At 42.0% G+C, this 24,346-nt stretch overlaps 1 protein-coding gene and 1 long non-coding RNA gene across 2 annotated transcripts; both read right to left on the reverse strand.

Moving 5' to 3' along the window:
* Nucleotides 1–1,574: 1,574 nt before the first annotated feature.
* Nucleotides 1,575–12,541, reverse strand: LOC124798706. Its single transcript, XR_007016972.1, has 3 exons — nucleotides 12,370–12,541; nucleotides 10,138–10,349; nucleotides 1,575–1,836 (listed from the first exon to the last, which is right to left on the reverse strand). It is a non-coding gene; the product is annotated as an uncharacterized LOC124798706 (long non-coding RNA).
* A 2,004-nt stretch (nucleotides 12,542–14,545) lies between these two features.
* LOC124798922 (piggyBac transposable element-derived protein 4-like) lies at nucleotides 14,546–19,752 on the reverse strand. The gene is made up of 2 exons (XM_047262455.1): nucleotides 18,904–19,752; nucleotides 14,546–14,590 (listed from the first exon to the last, which is right to left on the reverse strand). The coding sequence occupies exons 1-2, from the start codon at nucleotides 19,750–19,752 to the stop codon at nucleotides 14,546–14,548; spliced, it is 894 nt and encodes a 297-aa protein (XP_047118411.1).
* Between the last annotated feature and the right edge of the window lie 4,594 nt (nucleotides 19,753–24,346).

Genomic DNA, 24,346 nt, shown 5'->3' on the forward strand with positions numbered 1-24,346 from the left:
TTCTCACCATCAACAGAACAGGCTCTGCTAACGGTATACTACGCCTTCCACATCACTGGCAACGGGTTCTACACAACGCTGGTGACTACTTTGAAGGACAGTAACAGGTGCAAGCATGTAACTCTTTTGTATCGGTTGTGAATAAACGGTTGCCGCTCTTTAAGTCCCAAAGCTCGTATAAATATATAAATACTTCTAACGTAGGTTTGCATGCTTCAAAATATTTTCTAAGATACCTCTTAGAGCCTGTATTGCCTCACGTGACCCTACAATTCTCCGGAACAAAAACTGACTTTCGCCTGGGTCGGCTTCTCTAAATAATTCTCGTAAGTATTTGGCAACCCTGGCTTATTAAACTGATGCTTCAACGATTTTCACATTTTTAGCACATGCATTCTTTGAAACTGGTATTCTTTTATTGATCTTCAAGTTCGAAAGTCTTCTCCTGTCTCCAAAATCCTGCACGCGCGATGGAACAGATTAGTCATAGCTAGCTGCAATGTTTTTATAATGAGAAAAAGCATTTTAATTAATTATTTGTTCAAAATTATGTCTCTGAGGATATATTTTTATTACTGTGATTTTAGCAGTGTATTTGCGTTATAAAACTGAAGATCTAAAAAATTTCAGTAAGGACAGAAGTATGCTCTATTTTTTATGTGTTAGTGTTGTTTTCTGACTCTTGTTAAGAGTGCGTTTATCTCTGCTTGTTTCTTCAACAGCTAAGGCTCATCGAATACAAATAGTTAGTTTGGCCCCTATTTACCGGATCGGTGCCCGGTTTTCCTTTACTCTTTGTTAATAAATGCAATCAAAACAGACGTCTTTTCCAGCCGGTTTTCTTTTGTAACTTTTAATAAAAGTTAAAACTTATCGTAGTATTCTCAGTGGCTCTACTCTGATGAACATATCTTTGATTATTAGGTATATGAGCTTACTCATGGTTCTCTTCGTGTGCCCTGTAAATCAACAGCCTCATTAGCTGTTGGTGTAATTTTCTGGTTCATGAGAGACCATATGCTGTTTGCTTAGCATTACTCTCTTATAATCTAAAACTTTTAGGTAACTGTTAAGAATATCGCCATTTAAAATGTGGTGAGAAATTTCGTCTTGTTAGTAAAAAGTTAATGAATTTTCATATTGCGGCGGAGTGTGTGCTGATGTAAACATGGATTACTGTAAACATAGTTTGAGAAATATTCCTTTATTCACAATTCACAGTATTAGCATTAGAAATGTGGTTAATTTCGTGTCAGGTATAACATTTGTTACCTTAAGGTATGTGAGACTTCAATGTCGACAAACTGTTAGTATATCTTTCTGAACTCAATCGCTGGTCGTAGAAGTGAAGGTGGCAGTAGAACTGTATATGCAGTTTCGGGTTGTTGGATGTTTTCGTACACAAAGATTCACTTCTATCGCCGAAAACTACGAAATTACAGTCGTTGTGTTGCCACCATTTGAATCAGAAGTTTATCCCGAGATTTATTTCGTAGATAATACAGTCGTTGTACAGCATTTCACTAAAAACATTCGTCAGTGCTTGGCGTGCAAACAAAAAACATAACAACAGATTTCTTTGGCGTCCATAGACGTATTTTAATGTAATTGTCACTAGTTTCATGTCAGTCGCTACATCAGGTACCTGACGCGAAGGTGCAATTTTGGGAGTACCAGATAGTGGCAGCAGCATACATTCTTTGAAGGAAGTAACGTTCCTTTACGTCAGATGCTTCGGAGGTGCTGGTGTGATTCAACTTGGTAAACTCCAGTGTTGTGAGCGTTGACCGTAAGTTCATTGGTGATTTCTATGGTGCTTTTCTATGAAACCTCAACCTGTAAACAAAAAATTTGTCTCATGAGTAGTTTTGCAACTAAATATTGTACACAGCTGTAGTAAATAATGAAACATATTTATACATTTAAATTCATATTGTAGCTCTGAAATCGATCAAAAAACCTGTGGTTCACAGAACATCTACATCTACACCTACATTCAGATAATTACTCTACAACTCATAATTAATGGCAGAGGGTTCATCGAACCACCATCAAGCTATTTCTATACCGTTCAGCAGAGGGCCTGTAACACTTCGTTGGGGAACGCCAAGTATCACTTCTGCTTTATTCGATGATCTTCTGTCAATTACTACGAAGTTTGATTCATGACAAGAAATCACCAATTTAGTCGTACAACTGAGACGATATTCCATAGGCCCACAATGTGATTTGAAACCGCTTGTGAAGAACAATATAAAGAGCGTTTTGGAAATCTAGAATTATGGAATATCCGCTTGAAATCCCTTGTCGACATCACTCATTACATCGTGAGAATATAGAACCAGTTTTCTATTAGAAGAAAGATATTTTCTGAATCCGTGCTGAATGTGTGTCATCAGGTCGTTTTCTTGTAGTTTATTCTGTATACTGTATTCAGACACGGTATATTTTCCTAAATCGTATTGATCGACGCCAGTGATATAAGACACGTTCATTAACAAGACCCATGTTCTAAATTTACCTATCGGTAATTCATTTTTATTACCTGTTGTTCAGAAATATATGTATAGCTGAATTTTCGTCTGCTGCAGGCATTTACCTCATAAATTTTTCTGTTAGATTCTATAATAAAAGTAAAACACTATGTAACATGTGCATAATATCCAATGTAATATAAAACACGAAGAGTCTCCGGGTAGATGTCAGTCGCGAATAAGTCAATAAATGACTAGGAATCAAAAGTGTAAACTAACAGCCTACTAGTTCTTGTAAACTGTGGATAAAGAGAAAGACTTGTACTAGATGAGACTGACAGAAAGCTACGAAATGCGGTAAAGAATCGAGATAAAAACTGTCGGAGCAGCAAATTACAACATCTAAAAAAAAAAAAAAAAAAAAAAAAACGACTTGAGAGTAAGAGGAGTGGAAAATAAGGGGAGACAGGTTCAACTTAAAGTCGATTAACCGGACGAATACAACCTATAGCCAGTGTCATCTAAATCATTTTCCGAAGAAGTAATGAGGTCTGGGAATGTAATTTAGCAAATTAAGCACCGCAGGTATGTAAGTGGAATAGAGTTCATGACTAGACTATCTGATTATTCACTAGAGATTTTCAGAGCCGGGTCTATCGCAGATGCACCTTTAGAATTGGCTACTATGTGTCTAAGAGATCGCGTTAACCATTCTGTCAGGGAATAATAGGTAACAACAATGACTGGCGTGATCGTGGAAAGATTTGCAGAGTGCTAACTGTTAAGCATATTCCTGACGATATGGACAGTAGTAATCATTGAAGGTAAAGCCTTTTAAGTACATTTCTTCTACATGATCGACATTTCTTTCCCATTGCTGGGATCTCCTCATAGTGAAGTGATCAATTTTGCATGTAATCTGGAAATAGATACTTACTGTGAACTTTATGTTTAGTTGGTGTACATAATTTTACTTGGAGTATGTGGGGCTTCGGAAAAGCAGTATTTCTCCATACACACATCAAAATAAGTTTTGCAGCAGCCTAGTTCCCAAAACTCCTGAAAATAGACGTTGAATGTGGATATTGTATCACAGACACAGTCCATTTAACTGTTCAGAGATGTCACTAAACCCGCACAAAGATGTAAACAATCATTCATGATGGTGGTGGTGGTGGTTAGTGTTTAACGTCCCGTCGACATCGAGGTCATTAGAGACGGAGCGCAAGCTCGGGTTAGGGAAGGATTGGGAAGGAAATCGGCCGTACCCTTTCAAAGGAACCATCCCGGCATTTGCCTGAAACGATTTAGGGAAATCACGGAAAACCTAAATCAGGATGGCCGGAGACGGGATTGAACCGTCGTCCTCCCGAATGCGAGTCCAGTGTGCTAACCACTGCGCCACCTCGCTCGGTCAATCATTCATGAGCAGCTCCTATTAGACGGAGGGCGTCCGACAGCCGATCAGTTTCAGTCGTTCCACCAGGAACACGGCTCGTCTTGTCTGCAGTTCAACGATGCCTATACGGTAAATACCGCGGTTCGATCGCGTCCGCATTGTCACTTAGTGTCAGGAAGGGCTCTCAACAAGGGAAGTGTCCTGGCGTCTCGGAGTGAACCAAAACGATGTTGTTCGGTCATGGAGGAGATAAAGAGAGACAGGAACTGTGGATGAGATGCCTCGCTCAGGATGCCACAGGGCTACTACTGCAGTGGATGACCGCTACCTACGGATGGATTACGGCTCAGAAGAACCCTAACAGCAACGTCACCATGTTGATTAATGCTTTTCGTACAGCCACAGGACGTCGTGCTACGACTCAAACAGTGCGCAATAGGCCGCATGATGCGTAACATCACTCCCGAAGTCCATGGCGAGGTGCATCTTTGCAACCACGACACCATGCAGCTCAGTACAGATGGACCCAACAACATACCGAACGGACTGCTCAGGAGTGGCAACATGTTCTCTTCACCGATGAGTGTCGAATATGCCTTCAACCAGACAATCGTCGGAGACGTGTTTGGAGGCAACCCGGTCAAGCTGAACGCCTTAGACACATTGTCCAGCGAGTGCAGCAAGGTGGGGGTTCCCTCTTGTTTTGGGGTGACATTATGTGGGGCCGACGTACCCCGCTGGTGGTCGTGGAAAGCGTAGTAGCGGCTGCCCAATACGTGAATGTCATCCTCCGACCGATAGTGCAACCATATCGGCATCTCATTGGCGAGTCATTCGTCTTCATGGACGACAATTCGCACCCCTATCGTGCACATCTTGTGAATTACTTCCTTCAAGATAACGAAATCGCATGATCAGAGTGGCCAGCATGTTCTCCAGACACGAACCCTATCGACCATGCCTGGGATAGATTGAAAAGGGCTGCTTACGGACGACGTGACGCACCAACCACTCTGAGGGACCTACGCCGAATCTCCGTTGAGGAGTGGGACAATGTGGACCAACAGTGCCTTCATGAACTTGAGGATAGTATGCCACGACGAATACAGGCACGCATCAGTGCAAGAGGATGTGCTACTGGGTATTAGAGGTACCGGTGTGCACAGTATTCTAGACCACCACCTCTGAAGGTCTCTATGAATGGTGGTACAACATGATATGTGTGGTTTCCATGAGCAATAAAAAAGGCGAAAATGATGTATATGTTGATCTCTATTCCAGTTTTCTGTCCAAGTTCCGGAACTCTCGTAACCGAGGTGATGCAAAACTTTTCTTGATGTTTGTATATTACTTATGTTGGCTTATACATTATTCATCTCATTAAAAGAACAGACTGGAAGCTCATAGAACTGTAGCTGATGTGTAATTAGCGCCAAGCGACCGTGTGGTCCTGCACTACTGACTTCAGTCATGACACTAGCGTATGAACCCTTGGGTTGTGTGCATTCAGAGTAGTAATGTATATCGATATAGCGACCCATTTAAGTGTGTAGTATCGTGCCAAGATCGTGGTGCAACACCACAGTCAGCAAAATGCATCGATGCCACAGAAAGTAGCAGTGGCTCCCTACAATCTGCAACGACAATTGGGAGAGGCTGAAGAAGTCACGCCCTCTGGCTCTCAGTACAGCAGCACTCTTGCACTGAGTCACTGTAAAGCCGAGCATGGAAGTGCTCTGTCCCAAGTCATGACGCAGTTGAAGCTGTCAACATCATCCAGTAGGACTTAAGAATTATTCCAGTCTCAGATGGAAATGTACTTTTGTAAATGTTGAACTTCGTAGTTCAAGAGAAGAGTTTGTGATTGCACGCAGCAAGCGATAGTTTGATAGTCAATGACAGTAGTAAATATTGAAGTACTTCTGTGGTATGTGATTGTATAAAGATAAGTAAAACTTTACATCCGTTCATGTAAAAAAATGATCTAAAATTTTATAGTTTCAAGTAGCCACCTTCCAAAGTAATCAAAGAACCCTCAGCTATGGCGGGACGATTGTAGTTTTATGTAGTCATAACAAAATGTACCTTTAAATACGTTAGGTTAATGGTTAATACACGCTGATGAGCCAATACATAATGAACACCAGCAACTGCGAGAATGATTACCAACTGGTTCTGTTCTGGGCACAGGAATGTATAAGGTGCAGTTAAATGAAAACGTGGTACATAGAAAAACGGTAAGTAAACTGTATATTATTTCAAAAGTAATAGCTAGATCTGTTAATAAATTAATCCCACTGTGAGACAAGATAGTCAATGCCGTCATGAAAATGTGTCTTTTATCCATTGTGGATGTGGAACACTGCGACTGTGGTGTGAAAAGGTTTTCAGAAATTACTGCAACCAGTCGCCTTTTATGTAGATGTATTTTATTTAACCATGACCGGTTTCGAGCTGCCTAGCAACTCATCATCAGATGGTATATACATTTAGTGCTTTTTTGTGGGTACAAAAAAGCACTAAATGTATATACCATCTGATGATGAGTTGCTAGGCAGCTCGAAACCGGTCATGGTTAAAAAAAATACATCTACATAAAAGGCGACTGGTTGCAGTAATTTCTAAAAACCTTATGAAAATGTGTATTCAGCTGCATCTCTTCCTCCGAACCAAATCGACGGCCACTGTTTCTTTCGGTGGGACACCAACCCTTTGGTAATCGGGTGGGGAGAAAAAATAAGGGCGTCGTTGCGAAACTTTTGCAGTGTAGTCGAAACAACATTGGCTACATATTCAGAAATTCACTGACATAACCGACTTGAACGAAGAGTAGCTTATAGTAGACAGGCTCCTTTCGGCTGTTTGCGTTGTACTATCGTGAACCGTAATAGAAACTGATTGAATGACGGTGAAACCACGAGTAGGCGACAAGGCGTTGGACGTCCTCGTCTCATCACAGAATGTGGAGGTAGGAGACTTAGCCGCTGCGTATTGCAAGAAGGCGGAAATTTCTACTGGATTAGATGGCAGAATGCAACCTCGTGCAGGCAGAAGCATTTCGAACAATGTTAGGCAGATACTGCCGAAAATGGGGCTCCACTCCGAGCACTCAGTTTACACCACTGGCCATTAAAATTGCTACACCAAGAAGAAATGCAGATGATAAACGGGTGTTCATTGGACAAATACATTACACTAGATCTGACATGTGATTACATTTTCACGCAATTTGGGTGCATAGATCCTGAGAAATCAGTACCCAGAGCAACCACCTCTAGCCGTAATAACGGCCTTGATACGCCTGGGCATTGAGTCAAACAGAACTTGGATGGCGTGTACAGGTACAGCTGCCCATGCAGCTCTAATACGATACCACAGTTCATCAAGAGTAGTGACTGGCGTATTGTGACCAGCCAGTTGCTCGGCCACCATTGACCAGACGTTGTCAATTGGTGAGAGATCTGGAGAATATGCTGGGCAGGGCAGCAGTCGAACATTTTCCGTATCCAGAAAGGCCCGTACAGGACCTGCAACATGCGGTCGTGCATTATCCTGCTGAAATGTAGGGTTTCGCAGGGGTTGAGTGAAGGGTAGAGCCACGGGTCGTAACACATCTGAAACGTAGCGTCCAATGTTCAAAGTGCCGTCAATGCGAACCAGAGGTGACCGAGACGTGTAACCAATGGCACCCCACACCATCACGCCGGGGGATACGCCAGTATGGCGATGACGAATACACACTTCCAATGTGCGTTCACCGCGATGTCGCCAAACACGGATGAGACCATCATGATGTTGTAAATAAGAACCTGAATTCATCCAAAAAAATGACGTTTTGCCATTCGTGCACCCAGGTTCTCGTTGAGTACACCTGTTGTAAGTAGGCTGTTTAGGTTCTTATATCGGTAACGCCGCCGCCACATAGCGCTCTGTATGAAAATCACTGGCTGTGCTGTGTGCAGTCTGTGGCTGGTTGGCATTGTTGTAATACTCGCCATTGTAGCGTTGGGCAGTTGGCTGTTAACAGCGCGTAGCGTTGCGCAGTTGGAGCTGAGCCGTCAGCAGTGGTGGATGTAGGGAGAGAGATGGCGGAGATTTGAGAGCCGATGATCTGGACGTGTGTCCATCAGAGACAATGCATTTGTAAGACTGGATGTCATGAACTGCTATATATATTATGACTATTAAGGGAAATACATTGTTTGTTCTCTATCAAAATCTTTCATTTGCTAACTATGCCTATCAGTAGTTAGTGCCTTCAGTAGTTTGAGTCTTTTATTTAGCTGCCAGTAGTGGCGCTCGCTGTATTGCAGTAGCTTGAGTAACGAAGATTTTTCTGAGGTAAGTGATTTGTGAAAGGTATAGGTTAATGTTAGTCAGGGCCATTCTTTTGTTGGGATTATTAAAAGTCAGATTGTGTTGCGCTAAAAAATATTGTGTGTCAGTGTAGTGTTGATCAGAATAGGTAAAGAGCGAAATGTCTGAGTACGTTCAGTTTTGCTCAGCTATTTGAAAATCAAATAATGTAAGAGATTTATCACACAGTAATTCAACAATTTTTCTAAGAGGACGTTTCACTGTGTGTGATGCAGCGTCAAGGTTAACCGCAGCCGTGGTCTCCGAGCTGATAGTCCATGCTGCTGCAAACGTCGTCGAACTGTTCGTGCAGATGGTTGCTATCTTGCAAACGTCCCCAACTCACTGATCGAGACGTGGCTGCACGATCCGTTACAGCCATGCGGATAAGATGCCTGTCACTTCGACTGCTAGTGATACGAGGCCGTTGGGATCCAGCACGGCGTTCCGTATTACTCTCCTCAACCCACCGATTCTATATTCTGCTAACAGTCATTGGATCTCGACCAACGCGAGTAGAAATATCGCGATACGATAAACCGCATCGCGATAGGCTGCCATCCAACCTTTATCAAAATCGGAAACGTGATGGTACGCATTTTTCCTCCTTACACGAGGCATCACAACAACGTTTCACCAGGCAACGCCGGTCAACTGCTGTTTGTGTATGAGAAATCGGTTGGAAACTTTCCTCATGTCACAATGTTGAAGGTGTCACCACCGGTGTCAACCTTGTGTGAAGCTCTGAAGAGCTAATCATTTGCATATCACAGCATTTTCTTCCTGTCGGTTAAATTTCGCGCTTTTAGCACGTCATCTTCGTGGTTTAGCAATTTAATGGCCAGTAATGTATTTCCTTGTGGCCATACTACGTTGTCTACTACGGTTGCAGTGGGGAAGATTCTTCGATATTGGACTGTGGACCACAGACGGCTAGTCGGAAGAAGCACTTTTCTGGTTACACCAGGTCCATGGCGATACCCCCACAAACTATCATGGCAACATGAAGACCAATGAAAACCAGCCGCGTGGTTGGAAGAATTAGGTTTCTGGTTGCACCAGGTCGATGGTCGTGTCCTAATACGCTGTCATCCGAGCGAACGTCTGCTCGAGATATGCCCCGCGCCCCGTACACACGGCGATGGAGGCAATTCCATGCCATTGGGGACGTTCACCTAAGCTTGTGCTTGATCTGTGGTAGTACTAAATGCTGGGGTCTATGTGGTCGTTACCGCGGTCCACCTACATGTTTTAAGTGTTCCCTGACGGCAATGTCATCTCCCAGCGCGACAACTGTCTGCGTCACAAAGCTAGAACAGTGCCAAAAGTTTTTAAGTGCATGGCGGTGAACATGGCTTGGCCATCAATTTCGCAGGATCTGAACCCTCTGAAACATGTCTCGGATGCTACTGTGCACCACTCTTCCACCCGCAAGCCACTGGCCAACAATGTACTGAGATTGAGTAATTTGTGCCTCATACCTCGGTAAACAAAAAATGTTAAAATGTGTGTGAAGTCTTATGGGACATAACTGCTGAGGTCATCAGTCCGTAAGGTAACACACTAATTAACCTAAATTATCCTAAGGACAAACACACCCATCGTCGAGGGGGGACTCGAACCTGCGGCGGGACGAGCTGCACAGTCCATGACTGCAGCGCCTAAGACCGCTCGGCTAATCCCGCGTGGCCCTCGGTACACCCCCAAAGTCTTGTAGTATTCTTGTCACTCAGAAGAACTGTTACACTGCATTGCAAAATGTGTACCAACATGCTATTAAATCAAAGGTCAAAATACTTCGACTCATCATTGTAGGTACACAGTAACTGTGCCACATCTTTAATGGGACATTAGCTGGTGTTAACCAGCAGATCAGAGAAACACAGACGGTACGTGGTGGCAACTCACGTGTTAGGGTCGCGGCTACATGTTGACGCCGCGTGCGCGCCACTCGTCCCCGTGCTGGGTGCGCAGGGTGCCCGCCGGGTCGTACTTGGCGGCGAGCCGCTGCCACTCCTCCGGCCTGTCGTTGACCAGGTGGCGGAGCACGTTGGCCACGTCCTGGCGCTGCGCCTCGCTGCACTGGCCGCAGTTGGACTGCAGCAGCTGCGGCAGCACGCCTGCAGACAGCGACCCACACTCTGGCTCACGGTACACCACTCGCAATCTGCTAAAAGTATCTAAACAGCTGCAGTTGGTGGCCCTCATCTGATATAAGTCTTTACCGTGTGTGTGTGTGTCTGTGTGTGTGTGTGTGTGTGTGTGTGTGTGTGTGTGTGAGTGAGTGAGTGAGTGAAGATGATCGATCTGATATCAACGAGGCAGAGTTTTACCACGTAGCGCACTAGCAGAAGCGCACAATTTTGCAGCAGAAGCGCATATGCCGAAGCAATGTATGCACACTGTCAAATGATTAATAATCCACGCATTTGCCAGCAGGGTCTTACACAAAGGTGCTCAGTGTACTTTCGACAGTGTACGCCTGTAAATGGCCAGAGTACGGGGTCGAAATACTGTGGCATCGAGATGTTGGCATCGAGCAATTCGCCTGAAATTTCGTGGAACAGTTCATATGCCGAGAAAATTATACAATCTATACCAAACTGTACTATAGCGACATGGAATGTGATCCGATTGCTTGGCAACTTTGACTTGACAGTTAGCGACTATGCCCTCAAAGTCTTTCTCGGTGGCATGCCTGAAGAAAGGAAGTTAAGACATGGAGAGCAGGGACAAGGACTGAGACCAATGTTCGGGTCCTTCTCCAGTATTCGACATATATTACGCCTCGTTAAACACGACATAGTTCGAGGAGTGCCTGATGTGTTGGTGTCAGCTGTGAATGTACTAGCATGGACACAGGGTGGTCAGAAACAGTCTGAAAAGCTTGTAAGAGTGTTGGAGGCTAGGTTCTGCTGACAATTATTGGTTAAGAAAAAAATTCGTTTCGTTGCGCCGTTCCCGATTTAAAAAAAAGTCAAGCACTCAGACCTTTGCTCACGAAAATACGAGCAGGCTGCCACAGACGGTGTTGCCAAACGTATTATTCGTGTGATTTCCTCACACAGAACAAGAGGCGGTACATAAATCTTACATTAGAGGGTAGCAAGGAACAAACTCGCTACCGTCCAATGGTTTTCTGCTTATTTTGTTTTATTGTTTTCCGGTTGCAGCTACGAAGATCGCCACCTATGCCAGGCTGCTTGGATTTGCGCGCACAACGACCTGATTGCTTAAACTCAGTGCTAATTAAATCAGAAACGGGCAAATTATCGGACTCTTTTTAACAATTATTTCGCAGCACAGTCGATCTGCAATCTGCAAGACCCATGGAAGCGCGGCCTTAGCTCAACATTGTTTGGGAAACGGACGTAAGTTACGAAGTGTAAACACGAGAGTCCGGCTTGGTTCAAATGGCTCTGAGCACTATGCTACTTAACTTCTGAGGTCATCAGTCGACTAGAACTTAGAACTAATTAAACCTAACTAACCTAAGGACATCACACACATCCATGCCCGAGGCAGGATTCGAACCTGCGGCCGGAGCGGTCGCTCGATTCCAGACTGTAGCGCGTAGAACCGCACGGCCACTCCGGCCGGCTACGAGAGTCTAGAATGACCTTTTTCATACTAGGATTCCATTATAAAGGACGCAGCCGAGAACTGAATATGCGGCAACTCTTATAACGGACACCAGGGACACATATTTACTGGGGTGCGAGGGCAGGCCTTGGACGTAGAGTCAAAACAAATATGGATGCCTGGCGATTGTAGGGAGGCAGGTGCCGCAGTTTCAGACGTGGCGCCGGCCCTTCGTTCCATCTGGCGTCATCGGTCCCGCTGTGCACCGGACCAGCTATGGCTGCACTAATCATTTTTCAGCCTTTCAGAGTACGCGTCACTTTGGCCCTCTCTGGATGGTTCCAGCCACTACAATGACACATATATGAGCAAAATACCATGCCAGCCCCGGTAGTGAATGCGGTTTACTCCTAATGACGTCCTCAGAGGCAGCTGTCGAAAACTCGAGTAGTCTATTCGAAATTCGAGAAGATTTTACTATGCCTCTGACTCAGCTACTGACCTGAAAAGTGCATTTGTAAAGTGTGGTTATGACCATTATGACCAACGAGTGCTTACTCTTGAGCAGACGCCCCTGTAGCGAGCAACCTGAGTCCGAGTTGGCCAGCAGGCACTGTATGATCTCGGTGAGCGCAGCCGGGTCGTTGAGCAGACCGCCCGGGTCCGTCCCCCCGAACTGGGCAGAGACCGCCGCCACGAGAGCCGCCACCAGCACCAGCTTGGCTGTCCACATGGCTGCAACTTTGTCGGGATGTGGCGGCAGGCGGCGCTTCTTATAGGATCTCCCGCCAGCCGTAGGAACCCGCCATCAGTCCCGGACCACGCTCGGCTGCGCTCACGCGTACTGCGCTTCCGCCTCTCCCGCGACACTCTTCATTTGCTCAAGGTCTCCACTCAATTCGCTCGTCCTATGCAATCTGCACAGAAAAACCACGCCGTCGGACTATGAGACAGCACTATTACCGCAGCAGCAGGTTTTTTTTTCTTCATTACCACGCCTCCGAGAATCCTGCACTCTCTTCCCAATACAAATCAGTGACATACAGTACAGTGGAAATTAATTGGGACAAGATGATTAAACTTTTACTATGCACATTTACCACTATACATACCTCCACAAACTTTTACTGCTCACTTTTACCACTGTACGAACCTACAGTACGCTTGGTAGCCTACTGAAGATTAATAACTAAACTGTAATCCTTTCGCTTTGACCCTGCCAATACAAAGTGGAGGGGGGAGAGGGTACGTTGTGGCCACCTTTTGAAAATAACGTAATCCAGTCTGGTATTATGTAATTTAAAATTTAAAAAAAAATTATTGGTTTTAATGATCTTTTATATCAGATTCTATTCTTGTTTCAAACTTTTCAGTAGAACTTGACTAAAAAATTTAAGCCTTAGTAGTGAATTCGATTTCTTGCATCACATGTCATATTCACATTTTCAGGTTCAGGACCCTTATTACATATCTATACAACCTTAAAATGTATGCTGTGATTGAAAATCAACGACAGTTAACCAAATTTGCATTACTTAAAAATTTTATGCTTCTAATAAAGTAGCCCTCCACGTGATATAAACATTATGCCTTACTTATACATCAGTATCTATTCAAAAACTGTAATATTAATAAAAGCTATACACATTTAACATTTTTCTTGAGTGATGGGCACAAAGTACCCCCCTCCCCGCCCCGCATTTGCTGTTACGTGTCACAGAAAATGCATTGGTATTCCTGGGGTTGATGAGCTTCTGAACACGTTTTTGCATAGATTCGACCAGGCTAGAACACGTGATTCTTAAGCCTCATGAATTACTAAACCCATTGAAGCACATTAATGCTGGTTACTTCCACGAAAGTCGTAACTCTTTTACAGGTGTCACGTGGGGACATGTCATGCTGAAATGTTCCACCACCAAATGCAAACGTTTGTGGGAATGGCACAATCCTGCGCCCAAGGAGTTCCATGTATTTAGTTGAATTCATAGTGCCATCAACTAAAACTAGGGTTCCAAGGCCACATGCAGCGAGGAAACCTCAAACGCAAAATTTTGTAAATGGCTGCACGTTCAGAGACCGTGAATAGTTACAAATTGAAAGAAAACAGCTCTCGGTCACTAATTTTTAACGAATTAATAGGGTTTCAACACTGCTAGGAGTGTCTTCCTCAGAATTTAAATCAAAGAATGGTCTATAACATGGTCACAGAATTATGATTAAAAACGTATGATAGAGAGAATAAGTACGGAATAATCGTGAAAGACTTGCGGTACTTATATGTCATTTATAAAATAATAAATATGCCAAAAGGGCATTAGTCACAAAGATATTTAAGATAAAAAAACTGTGATAGCGAGCCACTGAGGGCTGCTCGTTACTTGCGTGGTGCAGGTTGTAAACGTTTACAACCTGCACCACGCAAGTAACGAGCAGCCCTTAGTGGCTCGCCATCATAGTTTTTTTTATCTGCCCTTTGGGCATATTTATTATTTTATAAATGACATATAACTACTGTCAGACTTTCACGATTATTCCGTACTTACTCTCTGTATCATACGGTTTTTGTCATAATTCTGTGACCATGTTATAGACCATTCTTTGATTTAAATTCTGAGGAAGACACTCCTAGCAGTGTTGAAACCCGGTTAATTCGTTAAAAATTAGCGACCGAGGGCTGTTTTCTTTCAATTTGAAACCTGAAACATTTTTTCCTGATGAAGATGCCCAGCTCTCAACGCATCATGGGTGCATTGCCCGACAACCCTTGCTCTGTAATCTAGAACAATAAAATTTTTACACATCAGCGAAAATTACAGTTTTCCAGTCACTGTAGGTCTAAGATTTAAATATTTTAGACCATTCCAAACTTATTTTCTTCATTGCAGATTTAACAACTGCTCCTTTATAGGCTTTCATGTCTTCGCCCACAATCAAGAGGCCTACGCCGTACCGTTGAAGATTCATTTCAACTCCAGCAGCCAATAAATCTCTCTGAAGGTTCTTACTGGTCTTCTGAAGACGAATACTGCTGTTTCTACGTAGAGTTTGTCCAGTTCTGGAGGTGCTATTTCGTTTTCGTCTACAGTTACCTCTTCTCTTTGTAGGCAATGAAACAGTACCACTACATGCCCTTATAGGTCTTAAAACACTAGATTTTCCCGCACCAACAATGGGGCAATACCTCTTATAGTCATAGATATGTGTTCACCAAGAGCAACTATTTTTACCCGCTTCTTGAGTTAAATGTTCATTTTAACACAAACACACAGAAATATTAATTTGTTGCATAAGTTGGTAGCGTCTTTCTTTGGATGTTTGTATTCCGTTTACTATGGGTTTACTTATTGAATGTTATTTTTTGGAAGTTCATTGATGCTGTCTGAGGTTACATACTCTCATTTTATCATTTCGAGATAGTCAATGGAGCAGTGGACACAGGGAAATAAAGTTTCAAGTGGAGAAATCAAAATATTTCCGATATATTCTTTTGTTCGCGTTCAGTAGAAGGGTGACAGCAGGAGCATGGCAAGAAAATGGCTTTCTCGTTTTAAGAGGATGGTTTTGACATTACTGACTCTCCACGTTCAGGAAGACCTTTGGGGTTTGATGAAGAGCATTTAAACGCGTAAAATCCCCAATGGATCACTTCAGTGTACTCGAGAACTGACAAATGTAACGAACTGAGATCATTCCACCATCGTACGAAATTTGCTTGTAATTGAGAAGGTTCAAAAATCGGTGGATAGTTTACGCATGCTCTAAGCCAAAATCACAAAAGATGACATTTTGTTGCCGTGTATGCATGCTTGCTCGTCGTGAATAAATAATGTGTTTCTTTCAACAGTTTATTCGTTATTTCTCTTCCACATGCCATTAAAAGTTCAATTTTAATTACCATGCTCACCATTTACGACCTTCTCAGAAAAGTATCACGTATAATGTGAGGAAAGAACAATTAGCAGAGCGTATAGTATTTTTCTGAATCTCATCTCGACAACCACATTAACTAACCCGAATCAATAAAGCAAAATTATGCTAAAGAAACTGCCTTTCACAAAAACATGATAAATTGCGCTCGACAAGCAATGCAATGACATTATCTGAATATCATCACACCTCGCGAATAAATCTTTACAAAATCATATTTCAAAAGAACAACATACTCTGCATTTTCCTCTCTGTGTTCCGCTAATTCTTTCTAGAACGCTGAGCACCGTGGCCAACATCCACTCTGTCACTTTTCACTGAATGCACCACTGCAACGACAATCCTACTGACAACCATTCATCACATTACTTGTACTCAGAAGCTGTGTGGCGTAACATATCGACTATGGAAACTTCTTTTGAAAAATATCCAGTGTACAGATATGAAGTACGTGATATCGAATAAAAAGAGAGCTCACGTCACTTTCGCTGAATACCAAAACGAAGCCAGAAAAAGTTACAAATGTTATCGTGATGCCATTTTGCGCCGTTACTTCTACGGCGATCTGAGGTTGAACACCAACCAGCAGTGTGCATTATAGTTGCAGACAGTCAACGTGGATCTCGACGAAGTCAGGACGGCTTTACTCGTAACGCTGTTTAATCAACAACAATACTGGTGCTGCTCTTCGAGAGTATCGATTCATTAAATAAATACAGAGAGGTCCTCTTTCCGCGTCGGAGTTGAAGAACATATTTCGGAAGTTTGAATTAACTGGCGATCCGAGAACTTCACCTGCGAGGTGTCGACGGTCAAATGTGACACAAATTGTTTAAGTTACTTTTGGCATAGCTGGGAATGGTGAAAGCAGTATGCTAGCTTCAAAGAGTGCACGAACTGTGTCACGACTGCTGTACATTCCATGGCCCGTGGTCAAAAAGTCCTACGAACAATAAATTTTATATTAATGATTTTACTTTTGTATGGAGCCACAGTCATATTTATATATATATATATATATATATATATATATATATATATATATATTGAAATATATAACCGCAATTTGAGTCCAGAACAGGTTTTATTTCGCAATATGGGGTTCGGCCTTAGGCCGTTATCAAACGTTACAACTGCAACAGATTGAAAGACAATAAAACTACAAGTATCAGACCAAATATCAGGAAAGTGGCAGGGTGAACAGTTACGTACGTATTATAAATAATTAGACATGAGAACAACCCACGTCATCGTCAAACCATCTATTTTCGATTACGTTAACGAATTTTGTCAAAAATAAATGCGAGAAAATTTTTATATTTCTGACAAAATTTGTTTATGTAACCGAAGATACGTGTGTTGACTGTGACTTGGGTTCTACTGAAGTATAATGATTAATAATACGTAAGTAAGAGAACAAATCATGCAGCCCATAGGTGTGGCCATGCGGTTCAAAGCGCTTCAGTTTGGAACCGCGTGACCGCTACGGTCGCAGGTTCGAATCCTGCCTCGGGCATGGATGTGTGTGATGTCCTTAGGTTAGTTAGGTTTAAGTAGTTCTAAGTTCTAGGGGACTGATGACCTCAGAAGTTAAGTCCCATAGTGCTCAGAGCCATTTGAACTATGCAGCCCATATATTTAACTGTTTACCCTGCCACTTTTCTGATATTTTGTCTGATACTTATAGTTTTATTGTCTTTCAGTCTGTGGTAGTTGTAACATTTGATAATGGCCTGAAGCCGAAATCCAGATTATTAAATAAAACCTATTCTACAGTCAGATAGGCGCTTATTTCGTCAAAAAATAAATTTTACCTTTGGTGCGGTTACAGGCTGTCGTGTACGAAGATGGTCGCCATATTGAGCAACATTTGAACGTAAACATGTTAGGCAATTAACAAACAACCTTTCATTCGGATATTAAAATGTGTTTTTTCAATAGTTTATTCGTTATTTCTCTTTCACGGTCCTTTAACTCTTTGATGCACAGATTTTATGTTTAATTAATTTTTTAATAAAACATGCATTTTCTATGTCTGGTGGGGTTGCTAATAAAGGAAAACATGAATTAAAATTTTTTATTGTATTGATTTTGGTTTTAGATGGTGGTATATATAATATACCACCATGCCACTTAGGGCCGTACCTAAAGTTTTTGAGATATCTTGGTTTGTGCTTGTAACTCACCTTTAAATTCTACTCTAAGCAGTAATAATTAGTATAATTAATGTAAAATAATTTTATTTCTGGCAATTGGTCATTTACAATACAAAATCAAATTACAAACCTTACAAATAAAATATGTTTCTTATTCCTTTTTGTGAAAATCTTGAAAGCACCTTTTTGTTTTGCTAAGGCACAAAGGCACTTTGCATTCAGCGCACATCCAGAAAGTGCGCACTTGCTTCTTTTTTGTACTGCATTTCGCACAACGTCTGGCGGTAGTACGCTCTGGCTGGTGGGATGAATTGTCGAGACGCTGGCGTGAGGAAACATATGGCTTGTTTTTCTTTACGTGGACTTGACTCTCATGAAGTCTAGATGGCCTCAATGGTGTTTTCTGGGTTACTAAGCTTTGCAGGATACTCATCCTGAAGACTTTGGCAGTCATTTTTTCTCTATCGCCTAGTTCCTTCCAAATTATATAGCTGTTGACGATACTGACATCAAGCAGGTGAAAGAATATTCGGTGCCACCACTTTTTACTTCTCCGGCTTATTTCATATGATTTTTTCAGTTGGTCGAACTTGTCGACATTGTTCATGTGTGCATTGTAATCCATCACTGCTTGAGGACAAGGTAGCTCTATGCGTGAACCATCTCTTTCACGGCGAGTCACTGTAGTAACTTCAGGACTGTGAAAATTTGAAAGGAGATGAACAGCTCTCTTATCTTTCCACTTCAAGTAGAGGATGCCACAGTTGCTGACCCTCCAGTCAAATTCACCTCTGCTTAATTCTTTGTCTGTTTTTAATTTGGGTAAATGTTTCCTTGTTGGTTGAACTGTCCCACAGGCATATATGTTTCTCTGCTGTAAACCAGCCAACAAGTTATAGCTATTGAAATAGTTGTCGAAATAAAGATAATGGCCTTTATTTACGAGTTCAGAGGACAAACTCAGCACTACATGCTCCCCAAGGCCTGTTTGCACTGTGTCACCTACTTTTCCGGTGTAAATATCAAATTTCAAGTTGTAAGAGGTCTTGTCACACAGCATCCACACTTTGTAACCACGCTTTATGGGTTTATCTCTCATGTATTGTTTCATACTGTTGCGGCCTTTGAATTTGATCATTGACTCATCAATTGCTAGGTGTTTGCTGGGTTGGTAACACTTGGAAAAAGATTCAGATAGTATCTTGATCACTGGTCGCAGCTTGTACAGTTTGTCATAACCTGGGTGTCCTTTTTCTGGATGCAATGTGTTATCATTCAGATGAATGTTCCTCAGTAACCATCCAAACCGATTTACTGCCATCAGAGATGCAATATAACGATCATGAAGTTCTGGGGCACTAGACCAGTAGTCTCTGTATGCTGGCATACGCTTTATACCCATCAAAATGTTGATTCCCAGGAAAGTTCGTATTTCATTGTCAGTTGTTGGAGTGAAAGACTTGCCAGATTGCGTCGCATATAAATTTGTTTGGAAAACGATTAGCTGAACTAGCTCTTTTGGAAATATTTTTTCGAATATATCGATAGGTTCTGGATCATCAATGTCCCTAATAAAAGCACTTGGTCCTGATTCACTGTCGAACTGCATTCCTGAGGTAGCATTGAATTGTTGTCCCCAAGTTGGCGCTGTGTCAGCAGCGCGTTTTGGCGGAGTGGACTCACTTTCTTCCTCGCTCTCTGAAACTTCGCCTTCAGACGACACAATAGCCTCCGCAACAATGCTTGCTTCATAATCAGATTCGTCATCTGTGGTGTCAACAGTGGAATCCTCGTCTGATGGAATTTCACACAATAATCGTTCGATTTCTTCATCTCGTAAGCCTCTTCTTGACATTTTCATTTTCAAACAACAGCCTGAATCCAAGTAAAGAATACGTAAGCAAAACAAAATGGAGAAAGAGCTAAAATAAGTCACAACACAATTAAAAACTAAACTTTGTAGCGGAGGATTTCGAATTTTATACTAGGAAACGAAATGCAATAGAATACTGCTACATGCACGGTGGTACAAATAATATACCACCAAAATAAATTGTATATAAATAACGGAAGATTGTGCATATGAATGTATACATGGGTTCATACCGTAGCTGTGACGTCCAAGATATGGAAAAAACACAGGCGCAACAAGAAATTCGTTATAAACCACTATTCACACGCAAAAACCATGCACAACTCAGCACGCAGCTTTCACAGTTGTAATCTATGCAATTCTTGGCGGGAACTGATTCCTTATAGGCAGTGAGTGCCATCTGTCTGATAAGTAGAGAACTAGGTGAGCATATTAGAGTGGTGGTCGTGCAGTTAAACCACTGTGCAAAGAGCCAAGAAAATTTTCAAAAGGTGGTATACTATGTATACCACCGTGCTCCAAAGAGTTAAAAGTTTAATTTTAAATATCATGTTCGCCCTTTACGACCTTCTCAGAAAAGCATGAGGTATATTGTGAGGAAAGAACAATTAGCAGAGGCAATGCATTCTCCTGGCCCATTCGTTCGTGTGATGTTTCTCCTGTGATTAATACCTGTGGGTCGAACTGAAGGGTCAAATGTAATCAAACAGCCCTTACACACAGGAACAGGTATAGCAGAACATTAAGACCGCTATTGCAGTTATCCCTAAGTGTCATGTGTGTTTTATTGGTATAAGAGCAGATACTTCTATTGATAACAGTGTACTGAACAACTTTACATATCCACGGAGTAATAATTGTTGTAGCTATTGCAAGTAGTATGTTTTAGCTCAGTTAGTACCTCCAAGTACGCGTGGCACAAGCAAACAATCAATGTTTATTTTCTTCTGTGAAGTGTGATACATAGATGCCAAACGGATTGTCTACACTGACAGGCGTAGTCCACTACCTGGCGTAGCTACAACCTTGCAGAAATTATCAGATAGTGAATTATGCGATGTGTTAGCTCAAATGGTTCAAATGGCTCTAAGCACTATGGGACTTAACATCTGAGGTCATCAGTCCCCTAGACTTAGAACTACTTAAACTTAACTAACCTAAGGACATCACACACATCCGTGCCCGAGGCAGGATTCGAACCTGCGACCGTGGCAGCAGCGCGTTTCCGGACTGAAGCACCTAGAACCGCTCGGCCACAGTGGCCGGCGATGTGTTGGCGGGGAGAGTGTTACACACAGAAAAAAACTGCTAACACACTGGAATGGGTACATATTAAGGTACCGATTATCACAATATCTGTACCTATACCCCCAGCACCCTGTATATAGGGACATGGGTTTCAACTTTCTAGGAACCATCAGTTTTATTTTTTCAGAAATTATGAAATTATCGGTAATTTCTTCACCTGGCATGGACGATATGTATTGGGACCGTAGAATATTACAATTCTTTCGATTTTTTTTCCGCCTGTATTATTTGACGTTATTTCCTAATTGTCCCTCTGAATCGGCTCATCTGTTGCTTGAATGTTACTAGTGTCCTGCTTCTCTGGTCCCTGAAACCTTCAGCCATCCCATTTGCACTCGCATCCAAGAAAGTAGTGCTGTGGATTTTTTTCACTTTATTCAAGATTTTGCTGTTTTTCACTTACATCTGGATTTACATTTCCATGACACAGACCAGTGTACGACGTGCAGCGGTGGACACACAGTGCACGAGTACTGGTCCCTCTGTTTCCTTCCATTCATGGAATAAGAAAATTGTATCACAGATAGGCTAATTTCAAGTGGAATACGGCTGCTGATTTCAAAATGTCTGAAAATATTTTGATCTGAAAAATTCTGACGTAATAGACAATAAGCACTCACATTCTTGTTACACGTGATTTATCGTAATTAACTACATGATAGTGGAAGTTAATCGACAATCAGTTGTTGCAAGCTAATTCTGTTTTCAGTCACAGTCTTAAACAACCTCTACAGTGTTATCAGTTTCTACGTTCATGTCGTGATTAGACTGTGTCGCCTGACACATTCGGGAATGTCGTCACCAAAAGTCTGCCTTATCTGGAATATTCAGCAGGTAGCCAGTAGCACCACGCTCGTCTACGAATGATTACTGGAGACGATACCCGTAATAATTTGACTCTGCATTGCATGCCTACGAAGTTCTGATATACACTCACTAGTTTATTCCTCTCTGTGTTTCCAAAAGAGAAAACTATCAAACGACAGTTCGATTAAATAACATCTAAACCAGCATTCCAGAATGTAGCATACTCAGATAAGTTCATACTGTTCTTACTTTAGTAAACTGACTGTCCATAAATCCACCGTTGAATGTTACGCATTCACGCCTTCATCAAGATCTCCATATTACATTGCATATTTATGCTTGAAATAACGGAAGGGTGATGGGTACAAAGTTGCATGAAAAAGTTTTCACCACAACAAAAATTTTGAAATTTAGTTGTATCTGCTATCTTTAATTAACTTGACAGAGCCGTAAATGGGCCTATAATAATATGTGTCGAAGCGCTTCCGCTTTATATCTGGCAGTTTGAAATGCAATGAAATACTTTAATAGATGACACAAGTCTACTATAAATATCTTGGGCTACCAACAATAATAAAAGTTCAAAATGCACTGTTATCTTATATGGCATATAAGTTTTTCCGGGAAGTTCAGAATTAGTTAACTAATGTTTCCATTATGAATACTGTCTGCTATTACAGCTCCGACCAAAGGGGATTACAGCAGGAATTAAGAAGGAATCTGTAATAAGCCAACAGACATTTTCCATACAACGGCATTTGTACACAGAAACGCAAAAAAAAAAAAAAAAAATGGTTCAAATGGCTCTGAGCACTATGGGACTTAACTTCTGAGGTCATCAGTCCCCTAGAACTTAGAAATACTTAAACCTAACCAACCTAAGGACATCACACACATCCATGCCCGAGGCAGGATTCGAACCTGCGACCGTAGCGGTCACGCGGTTCCAAACTGAAGCTCTTAGAACCGCCCGGCCACACCGGCCGGCACAGAGACGCGTCCAACGGCTTCTGATACTGGTTACTGAAATTTCCATACATCTCAGACCTATGGGAAAAAAACTTATTTTAGTGCACTCATTTACTACCTGTTTAAACAGAAGACAACTATTTCCAATTCAATGTTGGGCTTGCAGACAATTCTGACCTGCTATCCTAGAAAGCAATGTCATGGCCGTGTAATTGACTCAACGTGTAGTTTTGTTACCTATTTTAAATGACACTCAAATTAGAATTGAAATGAATGCTGGTAGAAAAAGGAATGTTCAGCAGCCATTTGTGGTGTAAATCAATATCGCTGCATTCACTGATCAGTTCATTTTCTTGAGGCTGTTGTCGATAGTGCCGATGGGTTTCCCAAGGTTAATAACATGAAACCGGATTGGGTTCTTTTATTGTAGAACCGGTTTCAGTTATAAATCATCCTCTAGTACCTATATCATCGTAATTGGAGCATTGGTCACAAATGTAATTACAATTACGAGAAAATTCTAATGAGTAACTTTCCACTTTTATTAAATTTTGACTTGTCCACCACTATGGTGTAGTTGTTGTGTACTGTACTTTGGCTGATATGTCTCGTTAGTACCAATCTCTGCATTTAACTGTTCGTTCTTTGTATTCCGTGAGCTTTGCCCACACTACTATGAAGCTGACCTGCTCACATCTAACCTTTACGTTTGCGGCACTTCTTGTCGGTTTCTAACAGCCTGTTATGTCATTTTCCTAATTTGATCAAGGTTGCCGTATTTTTGTCAATGAGTGAATTAATAGGTGAAATCCAATATTTCAATTTCCGTATTATGCAAGCTGTTTCCGTTCGATTCTTAAGTACTATAGTGTATTATTCGTTTCATTCACATATTGTTTCTGTGATTATAGTTACATTTTTGACTTAGTCTTTTTGTGCCAGATGATGGTTTGCAATCGTAACCGGTAGTATAATAAAAGAACGCAATACAGCTTTATATTATGAATTTTGCGTAACGGAAGAAGCCAGCAATAGCCATATTCAGGCTATGTTGAACATTTTGTCGTTACGTTATGTGCCTCTGTGTGGAAGCCAAGTGAACTGTAACTGTTTATTTGACAATATTAAGCAGTGCTTCCTAATTTTCGTGACTGTCTATGAAGGTTAATGTCGTGTGTTGCAAGTAGTGCACTGTAGTTCAGCCAACTTGAACCACAGTTGCCGTCTCAGTTCTCTAATCAGGCAAGACTTTTTTAGATCATGCAGCTTTTTGACGCACTTGGATAGATCATCTAACAGCGACATATCTACTGACTGAGATGGAATGGCTAACGGGCCAACGGCCTTGCCGCAATGGTCACACCAGTTCCCGTCAGATTACCGAAGTTAAGCACTGTCAGGCTTGGCTAGTACTTGGGTAGGATACTGTCCAGGTCTGCCGAGTGCTGCTGAGCTGGGTGCACTCAGCCCTTTTGTGGCGAATTGAGGAGCT

Source organism: Schistocerca piceifrons, chromosome 5, assembly GCF_021461385.2.
Source record: "Schistocerca piceifrons isolate TAMUIC-IGC-003096 chromosome 5, iqSchPice1.1, whole genome shotgun sequence".
NCBI lineage: Eukaryota > Metazoa > Arthropoda > Insecta > Orthoptera > Acrididae > Schistocerca > Schistocerca piceifrons.

Coding starts and splice junctions, on each gene's coding strand:
- LOC124798922 (XM_047262455.1), bottom strand. CDS start 19,752: ATGTCAAGAAGAGGCTTACGAGATGAAGAAATCGAACGATTATTGTGT. Junction 14,591..18,903: donor TTGATATTTACACCGGAAAA/GTAGGTGACACA, acceptor TTATTGTTCTAG/ATTACAGAGCAAGGGTTGTC.